Here is a 14491-nt window from a genome sequence, read left to right as displayed (position 1 = left end):
TTTAAAGACGACAGAGAACACTTTATTTGGAGATAAAAAAGAAAGTGAGCACACCAAATATGTCAACAATAACCTCAAAATTTCAATTTTAATATATGTACTTACAGCTTTAAGTAAACAGTTGACCTCATTTTCATATAGACATAAGTGTTGTGTAGTATGGCAATTAGGAAGCAGCATACGGTGAATGCTTGTTGACAGATGGGTTAAAAGTTTCACCCTTCACTTTCTCTTCCTTTTTGAAGTTCTTTTTTGCCACCTGGTTGCTGCTGTTTCCTTCTGTTGCCATGCTCCCAACATTCATCCATTCATTTGGTTATCAACGTCCACTCAAATAAGACCAAGGGAGTAATAAATCCCCAATAACAAACTACTGTACGTGACAGATGTTGACAGGCATGTGTGCACCAGTTCTGTCTCCTCTCTCTCTCTCTCTGTGAATCTATGAACTAACCTCTCACTGTCGACCGGCAACAAGAAATCAATGACCCACATGTTTGACTTGTTCAGTGCAAGACGGATGCATCCGTCGTGTTCCCGTCGATGTCGCGTTATAAAGCGGACGTGGACTTAAAAGCTGGAGGTGCAACATCAGGGAGGTTTTTGCTGCCCCGTTTCTTCCTGAAGAGGTTTGAAATATCTTGCATCTCATGTGTCGGTAAAGACTTCCTCTCGCCGTCTGTTTGTCCCAGTCTTTATTTTCTCATCTACCTCCTGCTTTATTTCTGCCTCAGTCTTGACACGTACAACTGTTCTACAGCAGACTTCGTATAGCAGAATTAGGGACTTTCAGATTCCATTTCCCAAGATTCCTGAGGGGGGACTGATTCAGTCAATGCCTGCTGGTTAGGCTGACAGTGACATCTGAAGGTACGTCTCCCTCTGGATGTCTGTCACGCAAGCCTGTCTACAATTCCTATTCCTCTGCTGTGCAACTCTTGGTGCTGCTGCCATAGCTCTTTAGAAAAAGAACAACCTTCCTTGTGTCATTGGAGGTGGTTAAAGAACTCTACGTGCTAAGTCGTACACAGTTGTATGATCACAAACTGCGATGGAGAAACTTGAAGGAAGTATTAAATGCCCATGCAGGCTTTCTACTCACCATAATGGAGCAAAATCAAAGTTGAATGTGTCATCACATGCACAGCACACCATATTAAACATCAGTGGACAACCACCTTAATAAGTGTGCGCTCTGATTTTCCAATAAGGTAAGGCCTGTTGGGATAATAAAGCTTATTAAGTTGCTTTGTGGGCAGACAGAGTGCCACGCGGCTCCCTGTGAACAGATGAGACGATGTGAAATGGTACATTTGCATATATGCGCATGAGGAAAAGCATGGTACGGGTAAGAAAACAATCCAAATTTCCATATTAGTTCAACAGATTTTTAAAAGATTGCTTTGAAATGACAATGCATGAAGTATTTATTGGCCGGTGGCGATGACTCGTGTTTTGAAGCCTCCAGAATCTCTATTTTCACAGGCTTTTCCTCTACAGTGGAACATCATTTACAAAATCAACATCATGTGCTATTGAAGAAGCTCTGAAACAGGCGAATGAGATAATGAACTCTTCAGGAAAAGGTTTACGGATGTCATAAATCAAACCAGAAGTATAGGCTCAACGATTTATGGTATTTCTATTGAAGGTAACGGACTGTTTCATTCATCACCTTTCAATGGCTTCGTCCACTGGCCCTGCAGATATTTCACATTAAAAGCCTTGTTGAGAAAAAAAAGGAATGGAGACAGGGAACAGAAAAAGCGAGAGTGCCTCATCTTTTTTTCCGAAAACGGGGCTGAATGATGTGTTGTGTTTCTTTGACACACGCGACAGATACAGATATTGATGAGCTGCTCAGTGGAGCCGAGAGCCGTCGCTGCCGCAGTGGTCACAGCTGAAGTGAGGCGGAGAGAGAGAGAGAGAGAAACAAAGAGGCTTGTACAAAGCCGCTGATTGTTGTGCACCGTGTGCAACTTCAAAGCAGCAGGGATGCAAAGTGACTGCGGTAAAATGACGGGAGAGGATCAGTCACCTCGGCCTCATCAAACTGGATTTGATGATTATTGTTTTGATGGAGGCTGAAAGTACATGTGTTTACATAGCGTTCTTACTTTAGGATTGCCGGCAGATCTTTATGCTGAGCTAGCTTTATATTTAATGCCAGAAACTGGAGTCCAATCTCTCATTTAACTCTTGGCAACACAGAGAATAAGCATATTAAATATATTATCTCAGGGCCACACGGTTGGTGTAGTAGTTCGCACTCAAGAAGACCCGGGTTCCAGACCCGGATTCCAGACCAGGACCTTTCTGCATGGAGTTTGCATGTTCTCCCCATGTGTGCGTGGATTTTCTCCGGGTTCTTTGACTTCCTCTCCAAAAACATGCAATATGGTTATTAGATAAATTGGTCACTCTAAATTGACTGTAGGTGAGAGTGAAGGGTTGAATGGTTGTTCCTCTCTATAATTAGAGAGGACCCCCCCCCGCGACCCTCATGTGCAGGATAGAAAACTGTATGGATGGATGTATTATCTCTAAAAAAGATGTCGTCTCCATCATAAGTGTTGCTAATTCAAGCTGTCTTCCTTCCTTGTGTGAGGCAGCAAGCTCTCTGCTCATATTCACAGTGCCACCTAACATTTATCCGTGGATCAGAAGGAAGACCAGGTGAACCTGTGACTGATAAAGGTAAGTATTCAGTCAGTTCTCCCTGATCACTTCTTTGACACACAGGTGAGTCTGCCTATGTGCATGGCTGAGGATGAAATAAATGAAGACATCATCTGACCTTTCCTGACAGCAAAGCTCCAAACTAATACCCCCCCCCCTCCCGGTCCAAATCCTTTGACAACAGAGATTTGTTGCTCCGTTATAGACTCCACTCCGCTGCAGTTTTCCAGCCCAAAATATGTGCGGTGTGCCAACCTAAACATATTTGTCCGTGCCTTTTCAGCCTGTTGCATGTGTATTATGTAAATGGCTGCTGACGGGGACATTTCTGATACTCTGGAGGGAAATAGTGAGAATCTCATCTCGGAAACGGCAACAAAAACAACGCTGGGAGTAGAAAGGAGACGGGATTCTGTTACAAGCTCCTGCCATAAGTGACAAGAAATGCCAAGAGAAACTGCAACAGCGGCCAGAAGCTGAGAGGAATTGAGAGCAGGGCATTGCTACAATCAGGGGGGCAAAAAACAAAACTCCTCTCTTTCTGTAAGGCAGTCCAGGGTGGTCATTCGCAGACAGGCAGTTCGGCACAAGATCTGTCGGAGCAAGAGCCCAGCATCGTGACGCATTTCGCCCAGCCACATGTCCCATATTCATGGGCCAGCGCTCAGTCAGACCGGTGGTGGGAGCAGGGGCCATGAGTTAGTGTGTTGTAGTGTTTGTGTGTGTGTGTGTGTGTGTGTGTGTCCATATGTATGTATGAGGGGAGCAAGAGAGAGTGGCAGGATGGTTGCCAATGTGTCCCGATGTCCTCAGGGCAGGGTGGTGACTGAGCCAGGTCATACTGAAGCCTGCAGGCAAGAGGAGGTGCTCACTCTCCATAACCACAATCCTCAGTCTGGTGATTGTGTGTGTGTGTGTGTGTGTGTGAGGAATGACATAGATGGCACATGGGGAAGGGCAACGGGTTCACCATTGAGCCCCCAGCATGAGCTTTCCCCCGCCTGTGACATAACATCGCTGGTGGCATCAATCAGCCAGCCAAGCAAATCTGCTACCTGCCCCCAGGCCGAGTGTGGAGCACAAGCCTGGAACAGACAATACACTATGTGTGTCTGTGTGTATGTGTGCAGGCTGTACACATAAGGGTGCATTTGGTGTCCATATGCATGTGATTGTCTCTCTGTGTGTGTGTGTGTGTGTGTGTGTGTGTGGTGAAGGAAGAGAAAGTTCAAAAGGAGCTTCCCAAACTTCAGGGACAGAGGAAGTTTTTTGTCGTTGTTTGTCTTTAGCCCCATTCGGACGAGATTAGTTTAGATTAGAAACCGAATATCAGTAATCTTTACCGGACGATGTCAGTAAAGATAACGGGGACTTTTACCTGGGCTAAAAAGGTCCGGAACAAATACCCCAGGGTAATATTAATCCCGTGGGATTAGATCAACAGTAAATATGTGCAAAAACATTCCGACATCTCTTGTTTACAAGTAGTTTTCTGCACATTAGGCATGGATTGAGGTGCTATGTTGATGTGTGTCTTCTGGGTTACTGGGTAGGGCGACAGAACATGTGCCTTGCCTGGGGGGGGTCACCCGCCGTGGGGCCGCACGTAGCGGTGGCTCCATGACTGGGCTCCTGGGACCAGGAGCCCAATGGGAGCGATTCACCCCTCCCATTTGTGGTGAAATGACATTACTCCACCTCCCCATGTCAGTGACCAGATGATGTACCATGATTTATGTGCCCGTCCTGCATCTTCAACCAAAACCCTGTCAAGCAATACTATCAGACCTGACAGAGGGAGTGTTTGTGTGTATACAGTGGTACTGCACGGGTGGGTGGGCCCTTATCCTGCCAAACTGCTGAATTTGAGCAGTAAAATTCCCATCTAAAACTTTCCGTGGCCGTGCTTCTTTGTATTTTCAGTCATAATCCAAACAGTTTGCAGACATTTCACTTTACTAGGACAGTGTAATGGTTTGAATGTATATTTAAAAGATATGCAGTACAGTTTAAAGGTTTTTTCTTGCTGTTTAGCCTTTTTACTGAGTTGCTGATAGTCTTTAACTTGTGCTCATCTTGTCTTACAAATAATTGTATATATATATATATATACAGTATTTTATTATCAAAACATCAGTCGTGAATATTAACACTTCTATACTAACAACGGATCATAGCCGCTCCTCCTTTAATGTAATAAGACGTTCAAAACATGCACACATAGACACAAACACAGGAGCACGGGAAAACATCTCAAATAAACTCTACAGAGTTTTCCTTATTCAAATGTTAATTTGTCATCGCGCGAATCCATTTGACAAAATATTAATCCCAATTTCTGCAAAAGGCTTGAGTCATTAATTTAAACAGTCGATTAAGGGGAGTCAGCGTAGCAGTTAATTAGAAACCAGTGGTGATAACCACCTGTTCAAACATACAGATGGGAAATCTGTCTGCTTATCCCATGACTGCCTGTGAGTGCTGTATCACACAATGCAGGGTAAATGAGACCGAAACGCAGCGAGATAAATCCATGTCGTCGGGTTTTGACTTAAGCCCGCTGCAGTTTTTAGGGGGTTTCATTTCATTTGTAAAAGCGATTGCACGTAACGTACAACATGGGAAGTGAGCGTTGACTTCTTGGACAACTTTGTTCTCCGGTAAAAACACACACACACACACACACACAGAAAGAGACATACAGTAATTACCTGTCAAATGCAAGATGTGACTTCCTGGGAGTAAAAGACCTGATTAATATTCGTGAGGAGGGAGTGCTGAGCTGATGAGAAGTTAAGATATTCACCATCCCCGTTGCATCTTTCACGCCATAATGACAAGACGGGAAATTACACGCTGAAAGATGTCAAACACTAAGGACAGAGAAGGACGGGCAGCATGCATTACACACAACTCTTTGAGGACACTATTTAATTTCTCTAATTGCCCCCCCTGAATGAGTGCCTGCCTCAACTGTGAGTGTGACAGCTCAGGGTCGTCTGTGGCTTAATAAGGATTCTGGATCGTGGACTAATGGGTAAAAATAATAACTTTGTGAGCTTTTCCATTTGTCCTATGTTCTAAATCTTATTAGCCCTTTCCCGTTTTGACAGTCCTCCACTTGTTTTCCCAGGCTGTGTTGACGCCTTCATGCCCCCCCCCCCCCCACCCGTGCCAGCTTAGGCTACACTCATACTGCTTCATTTTCATTAAAAAAACAACAATAAAACATAAATTCTGTTACAAATATGCTCAAATTAAGAATTTTAAAAACACTAGGGCTGTTTTTTTTTGGTATAGGCAGCAAACGTGGAGACATTTGGATATTATTCCTGATCCTCCTTTCATCGTCTGTCTGATGAGCACTGGCTCCAAAAAATTGATTTTACGATTCATATCGATCTAAATTTTAAGGATCCAATATCGCTTCCTAAGAGGTTAATTAAACACTAAGTTAAGCGTAGGTGTGAGTGTGAGAGTGAATGGTTGTTGGTCCTCTATGTATTGGCCCTGCAGCGGACTGTCGACCTGTCCAGTGTGTGCTCAACCTTTGGCCCTATGTGTATGTCGGCTGGGACTGGCACCAGCGGCCTCTGCCATGTGGAGGATAAAGCGATAGACGATGGATGGAAAGTGCTTGCTGTTCTCTGCTTACTCAGCATTTACTTCTGTGAAAATCTCTTTTTAGAACCAAGAAAATTAGAATGGACCCTTAAATATCTGTGAATGACTCAATTCAAATTGAGTCAAGTGGAGTCGAAATCAGTAGCAATACCCAGCCCAAGTCAAATATTCTTGTTAATAATACTCTCTGAAACAACTACATAGAGACGATTAACTGCCTGTTTACACCAGTGTGTGCATGCCTGGTTTCCCTGAATATATAGCAGATTTCTGGATGCTGATTTTTTTTATTTGAAAGTGCCATTTTAAATGAAAAAAAGTAAACATACTTTTATAGCTGTAGTTACAGCCCAGAGAAAACTAGGTGGGCCTACTAATGACAATGTTAATGAAAATACAGATGAATATAAGAACGTCGAGGCTACACTTGAATAAAAGCAAAGTTTAACCACCAGTCAGATAACAGATAATCAGAGATGATGCGGAAGCAATAACATGATCACCCCCCCCCCAATCCCCCCACAACCCCCATCCCAGAGTCTAATGAAGTCTCTGGGATGCAGTGGGGGCTCACATTTAGATAATTAGGCAGAAAGAAGATGCAGGAATGAGAGTCTGGAGAGAAGACGAGGGGAGACGGTGCAGATTGTTGTGAGAGTCTGAGAGGGACCTGTGAATTATAGTCTCTTAGTCATCTAACTAACTCCTGCACTGTAATGTAGACGCTTCAGTGCCTTCTTTAGGGACCTGGCTCCCTGTAATGTAGTGTTTTTGATATCCATAAGAAGGTGTGATAGAAACCGGACTGTAGCCGCGAGCTTGGTCAGTCAGTTGCTCAAATAAGTCGGAGATAACATTTAGACTAAAATGCTCAAGGTGGATTTTCTTTAGAGCTTCACACCTGAGCCTCAGGCCTCGGAACATCTGGTTGGGGGGGGGGGGGTTGACCATCCGTTGTTTCGCGGCACCCAGGTGTGACGGAGCCTGCTGCCCTGGCATTTAGTTACTCTGCTCAGCTGCTGGAGGCTTCAGGACAGTGACAAATGTGTTTGCTGCAGTATTTTATCGAAAAGGTTTGAACAGTGTGAGGGACTTAAATGCTCAGGACTGCCACTTTATGTTTTCACAGCGATCACTGTGTGGTGGCGAGCGATGCGGCCTCATCCAGGGTGACATAATAGAGAGTAGGATTTGTTTTGTTTTCAAGTGTGTGTATGAACACGTTCCTGGAGTGTCTGAGTCACTTTATACTGCGTGTGTGACAAGCTTTGGTTTCTCATAAACAGGCAGTGGAAGCGCGAACATATCAAATTAACAACAACAAACAAAAAAACCTCCTCCAACCTCAGTGTCTTGGATCAAAAACAACCAGGTGTAAATAAGGTGGATGATTTGTGAAAGACAAGGTTGGGGCTGGAACGTTTGAACACAAGGACAGATGCTGAGCTTCAAACGGAGCCGGAGTGACGCCTCGCAGGTAACTACCTCCTGTCATTTCACTCTCCCGCAGTTCTCTTTTGCTTGGTTTCTACAACCCGAGCCGCCCCGCGCAGGTTCACTCGCTGCAGCTTCTCTTTCCGCGCTGACACTGAAGGCTCAAATGACAGCTGGGAAGACAAGGTCACACTCACCTACTCTTAACGAAAGGAAATGCACAGCTCCTGTTGACAGGCCTGCATCATGCAACTTTAGGTCCGGGCACGATGCGCGCATGCACTTTGCACACACACACGTACTCGGCAGCTCCGGAGTGTTTTGCAGGCAGTGCCTGTGCAATATCTCTGAAGCAATTACCTATTAAAATTTCATCCTTCCCATTTCAGAAAATGAGGTAATTAAGCCTGTGTGTATGCTTATAGCTGTGTGTGTGTGTGTGTGTGTGTGTGTTTTGTCTCAATACAATAAAATAAAACACTCTTTCCCATCTGAAGCTCTTAAGTGTGAAGTACAGAACTACAAAGTACAATCATTTGTGAGTTTAAATTAAATCTCACACCTAATGTCATCATTCCATGATACAGTAAGAGTAGAAACAATGACATCGGCTGCTGTATGTGCTAAAAGGACAAGGCTTGATGTTATGTCAGACTTTTCCATTACAAAGAAGCACTTTTAATAGTCGAGTATATACATATAACAGACAGAGCTCCATCCTTCAGAGCTTCAACAGTGGTTATTATATATAATATTACTAGTTCAACCATAGAATAGGTTAAGCTAAACAACATTAGACCACTTTTTTAAAGTTAAACGCACATAAATTGTAGTATAGGCGAAAATAAACATAGCACAACACTAAATGTTGTTTTGTCCTTATGTGAATAACGTCAGCAGGGAGTAAGCACATTGTCCCCGTTCAGACCTGGTATTCACATCCTTCCTCTGTGAAATTACAAATACGGGGGGGGGGCTATCAGGGCTATCAGATTTACATTGGATACCAAATTTGTGCAGAGCACACATAGGGAACACTTGCCTCACTCGCGCTTCTACGCCTATGCTGAGAAATAAGCGAAATAAAGATGATTAAAAATGACGCGGCAGCGGTGGTCATCCATGATTCCTCTGCTGACGGACAGATAACAGGCTGTGACTGACAGTCACATGAGGCCCAAAGGAATTGTCTCCTCCTACACTGGCAGGCGACATATGCCAGACCTGATTCATTGATGCCAGTAATAGGGCAATCTGGCCATAAGCTATAATCAATATGTGCTTTGCACTAAAAAAAGATTTTCCAGCACAGGCCTGCACTATATCTGAGCACACACATGCACGTGGCCCTTTACACCCAAATGTGTCTTTACATTGCAATTACCGCTCTTCTGATTCTCTGTCCTTTGCACTCTTAAGAGCGATGCTCTAAATGGAAAGTCGCCTTGCCCTTTTCAGTCTATTCATCTGCCGTTAATCACTTAAAACAAGAATAACACGTCCTCGGCCAGCGAATCCATATCTAAGCACTCCCTGATCCTGCCGGGATAAATCGCCTCCACCGCTGAGCGAGGAGGTCCCCGTAAACCAATCAGGTGGCTGTCAAAGGAGGATCCCACCAGATCATGGAGGTTAATAACATTCCACATGATTACCCACGGTTCCTGAGGGTTAGAGGGTTCACAGGAGCACGTTCCACATTTGCAATAACAATAATCTCTATTTCCACAGTAGTGTCCTATTGGCCGCTCAGGTGATAGGCCAGCCCACTATCTCATCCCTCCCACAGTGAAGAGGGAAGAAAACAAGATTTGTGCGGATCCTCCAACAGCTACCGTGTGTGTGTGTGTGTGTGTGTGTCTCATCGCTGTAACTTGGCTTCTGATGAATGTTGACCTTCACCCTTGTCCATGAGGTGTGCACTCATGATGTTGAAGGCGTCTGTGGGCGTAGTGCTTCATGCCGAGTAGGGTTATGTCACACTGTTGTTAGTCGAGGGAGAGCTGCTTTAGGATTACACGTTTGTTTCAGTCTCTCACCAACACAGAGGGGGGGGGATCAGCTTGTGAATTGGGTCAGAAGCATTTATCCCGTGAAAATGCTGAAAGATTGTTTTTGTTGAGTTGTAGAATCACTTCTGAAACTTTTATGGGTACGTCTTTGTAATTTTAATCGTTCTCCGAAATTATTTGCAGCCATGTCCCTTTGCCAGATGGTCGCTTCTTGACATAAAACGGATCACTTCCTGTGTGCAGCACAGGAATATCATCGGCCATAAACACTGCTTTTACTGAGAAACACAAAGAGAGTAACGTGAAGCTGAACCTAGGCTTAATCCGCACTATGTGAGTTCATCTAAAGGTTTATTATTCATTTTAAATCTTAAAGGTAGGACGGGAGATCATTTTCTGATTGTAATCGATGCATTGTCACAAAAATGAAAACTGTCATCTGTGAAATGGACACGCCTCTAAAAACACCATCCAATCACACTGAACGGCCATAATTGAGCGTACACCTGTACTAATCGTAAAATAACACCAGATTTTAGGCTAGCTTGCTCGACAGTTGCAGCAACATTACGGCAGAACAGGTGCCATCAGCAGGTGTTGGGGAAAGCTTGGCTGATGCAGAGCGATCCAAAACAAAGGACTGCCATGGTGGCTCTGTTTCTACTGGACCTACTTCATGTCTCTGTGATCTTTTAAGAGTATTTGTTGATTTTCATATCCAAGTATCCAAAAAAAGTGTACCGTCACCGGAACGCACCGTAAATTACCGATGCTGCGCAGCGCTCGTGAATCCGTGCGTAACCTAAACATGGCGAGTTCCTGTGCTCTGGAGACGTAGCTTCGGAGGGAAGTCTGAAGAAAGGGGACTTTTGAATTCAACAGCAACAGTTTCCAGGATCTCCAACCTTACCTTTAATAGTAGACATGAAAAAAAGGTCTAACCGCCCAAAAGGGTCTCGATTTTTGAAGTGAAATAATCTCAGGGTCTAATTTTGCTTTGACAGAAGAACTAAATAGACTTTAAAAGCAACTTTTAAGGGAATCTGGGTGCTGTGTGTGTGTGTGTGTGTGTGTGTGTGTGTTTGTGGGCATGTGTTTTGTGTGCATTCATCTGTTTCATCTTTAGTGTTAAAAACACAAAGAAGCTTGGTACTGTAGCAGCCCACGGGACGCAACAAAAATAGATGGCATTCATACGCTTTGTATACTATCCCCCCCCCAACACCACCAGCCTTCATATTCACAGCCCCCCCAGATCTGCCTTCACACACACACACACACACACACACACACACACACACACACACACACACACACTCCCTCTTTCTCTCTCTCGCATCATATCATGTGGGCATGAGCAAAAATAAAACAGTGAATAACAGCTGGATTTGAAAGGCAGCAGGAAGACAAGCAGATATTCTTTTTTTTCCTCCAATGTGTTATGAAATGGATGGATATCTGGCCGATGCAAGATAAAACAAAATCCAAACACTGTCATTTGCAACAAAGGGAAAAAGCCTGCGGGGATGTGTTTTTCTCCTCACTCTGCACAGCTCTGAGGACGTGTTCACTGAGAACCATCATCCAGATTTAACTTTGGTGAGTTTAGCTGAGACGATTGCTCCAATCCCAATCCCTCACATCCTTACCTCTGACACCAATACTCAAGTTGGTTTTAAAAAGATGCTTCTTTTTTTTTTCTGACACACACACACACACACACACACACTTCCATGTGCTGCTTCAAGTTATACACACAACAACAGCCAGAAATGAGGTGTCAAACACCCCCCCCCCAGCATAAAAAAGAGAAATGCTCACGGAGGTTTGTGGTCCTGGTAACACAGTGCTGCGAATGCATCCCCAGGGCCTCCTCCCCGCGATACTGCTCACCTGGACACCCGCCCTGCAGCACACTGGCAACGGCCCTGTCAGAGAGGAGAGGAGGTGATGGATGAGGAGGGCAGACATTAGTAACTATACATGACATGGGTTAATTTAATTATCCAGTTGGGCTGCACTGCTGCTCATTTTTCCATGAAAGTGTAAAACAATGTGATTCCCTAATGAATGTGGGTGGGGGTGGGTGGTGGGGAGGAACATTGCTCTCATTTGTCCTGATTTCTTTTCGCCTGCAGTCATTGCACGTGCACTCTGGCACTGTTACATGACACAGTGAAGGTGTATTACAGCCTTTTCACTGATCTCACATTACAATGGAGGGGCAATAAAGACGATGAGAGTATCTCACATCATTTGGTACAATGGTTGTCTGGAGTGGACAAAGCACGCAGTATCATCCCTCTTCATTAAGAGTCTGCACGCAAGATATATGACATAAGTTGTTCTGGTTGCCCAGAAACCACAGCCTTGGCAGAGAGCTGTAATATTTCTAATGCGTTTATAGCAAGATGCATTATCACACTGTGTAATTAAAACCCTGTTTTTTCTCCTTACACAGTTTTGTGGACATTCACACAGACAGATGAGGTAAGTGAAGACACGCTGCGCGCGCCAGATCACCAGAGTGCGTATAAGCTACTACTGCAATCTCCATGTAAACAAGCGCACAGAGAGAAGAAGAGGAGGAGAGAGTTGGATGATGAATGATGAAGGGGGGGGGGGGGGACTCACCTGTACATGTTTTCTCTCTGGGGTCGGTGCGCCTTCTCCAGCCCTAATTTGGTGAAAATCCCCACAAGAGCCATGATGGCCACTACTCCACATATGATGTAAACAATTAAGTTCGTCTTGTCTTTGGTGCTGTCGTGCGTCTTGTTTTTCTTGTTGTACGGAGTCTGCCCGGTCTTCATCCACAATGGCGTGTCATAATTTTTACAGGTGCTCTGGTCCAGGCGCGAGTGCTTGTAGGAGCAGCAGAAGCGGAAGCCACAGGTGCCGCAGCAGTAGAGAAAATTGCTCGTTTTGCAAACGAACGGCGGGTCCCACTGGCCCATCACGTCGAAGTAACCCCGACATTTGTCCTCCGTGTGCGGGGTCTCCTCGGACACGCTCTCCTCCTCCCTGGAGCCGTTGGAGGTGGCGATCATTACGAATCCTCCGAGCATCCCCGGCTCGCCGTCGGCCTTGCACACCAGAGCCATAAGTTTGAGCAACAAGAAGCCGAGAAGAAAGTATTTCCCTCGCATTGTGTTTTCTCCTCCTTTCAACTTCACGCGGAAACGAAAAGACTTGGGGAGAGGGGGAGAGGCGCGCGGTCATGATACGCTGAAAAGTCCAGAAACATACATCCAAGTAGCACCGTCATCCGCGCCGACGAAAAGCTTGACTAACGTATCGCCATCACCCAAAATGAAAAAAAAAGAGAGGAAGATAAAGTCACAGTAAAATGAAATTAATCTCAGTGGACTGGATTTATTATCATCTAAATGACTGATATCCAGCTGCGCATCTACGTGTCTCTCCACAGGCGTGTAGTTGTCTCGGATTTCGCGTTTTCAGCAGTGCACCACCACATATCCATCGGTGCGCTCTTACGCACAGGAGTAGGCAGAGACACAAGCCACACCGAGGATGAGAGCGCAGTGAACGAATAGAAGAACTGAGAGTGGGAGAGCCTGAAGGAGAGGAGGGACAGAGAGGGAGAGAGAGGAAGAGGGAGAGAGAGAGAGAGAGAGAGAGAGAGAGAGAGAGAGAGAGAGGGAGAGAGAGAATGAAGTGAATATACTATGAGAAAATCCCCGGAATGTTATTCTGTTTTGCCATCAAGGAAATGCGCGAATCTGATGATTATAATATTTCTCCATTAAAATTGAAGAAATATGAAAAATATTTGTGTTTTTACACAACGATGTGATCAAACTTAAATGAAAATGAAACAACACTGTAAAACATTTTCAAATCCCGATGGATGTCAGATTCTGGTTTTAGGTTGAGCTCTGTCCGTGGTGCTGAAAATCTCCAGTGTCTGTCCATGGTCCTGACCTTTGTGTGACCATGATAATCACACAGTAGACAACCACACAGCACTACCTGTTTTTTGTTGTTGTTTTTTAAACATTTTGGACTTTACATGTTCAGAATGAATGAGCTTTCATTGAGAGTCTGGAGTTTCTGATCCTATGTATTTGCCTGACTTTCACATTAATTTATTGGAGATACCCATAAGTGTAAAGTCACCACCATCCCGCTGTGATTTGTAGTTTGTCCTGTCCTTTTTTTCATAAGCGATTATGCACTTATACAAACATACTTCTGGATACTGCATTTTTGAGAGTAAACCCTCCTAAATGTTACACAGACTTTTCATAATTGATTAATTCGTCGATCATATTCCTGATTAATTGAATACTTGTTTGGTCCATAAAATATCAGAAAATGTCAAAAAAATGTTTGGTGTTGAAAACCTTTAAATTATGAAACAAACCAAAACTTATTCGGTTTTAATGATTTCTTTGTTATATGGAGCAAAGAAACCAGAAAATATTCACATTTAAGAAGCTGAAAACTCGAACCGATTGATTGATTATCAAAACTATTGACTGTTGAGCACAGAAAAAAAATCAGTGTATCCCATAGAGATCAGCAGAGGCTGCTACGGGAATTGAAAATCGCATTAGACGTTCCATCATCCGTGATAAACAGCTGAACAAACTAGTACTAATATTATTGAAATGTAAATACAACACAGATGACATTTTAGAGGAAGCTTCACTGCTGTCGTAGAGAAACCCACCCCGGTTCTTTCTTTCCTGGGACTGTAAGAGAGCCTTGAAACGCCC

General features: G+C 44.2%; 1 protein-coding gene across 2 annotated transcripts in view; it reads right to left on the bottom strand.

Annotated features, from left to right (window-relative positions):
* shisa9a (shisa family member 9a) overlaps positions 1-13094 on the bottom strand; it is a 50412-nt gene extending 37318 nt beyond the window's left edge. For both annotated transcript variants that reach the window (XR_009234228.1, XM_058621552.1), the window contains exons 1-2: positions 12384-13094; positions 11571-11677 (exon numbers count right to left, since the gene is read on the bottom strand). Coding sequence is in view for 1 of the 2 variants with exons in the window: in XM_058621552.1 (XP_058477535.1) it covers positions 11571-11677; positions 12384-12898 (622 nt within the window). In the remaining variant the exon portion in view is untranslated. The remainder of the gene's footprint in view (positions 1-11570; positions 11678-12383) is intronic.
* Between the last annotated feature and the right edge of the window lie 1397 nt (positions 13095-14491).

This window comes from Solea solea, chromosome 21 (assembly GCF_958295425.1).
Source record: "Solea solea chromosome 21, fSolSol10.1, whole genome shotgun sequence".
Lineage (NCBI taxonomy): Eukaryota > Metazoa > Chordata > Actinopteri > Pleuronectiformes > Soleidae > Solea > Solea solea.
Note: the sequence above shows the minus strand (reverse complement) of the source record. Positions and strands in the feature narration are given on the sequence as shown.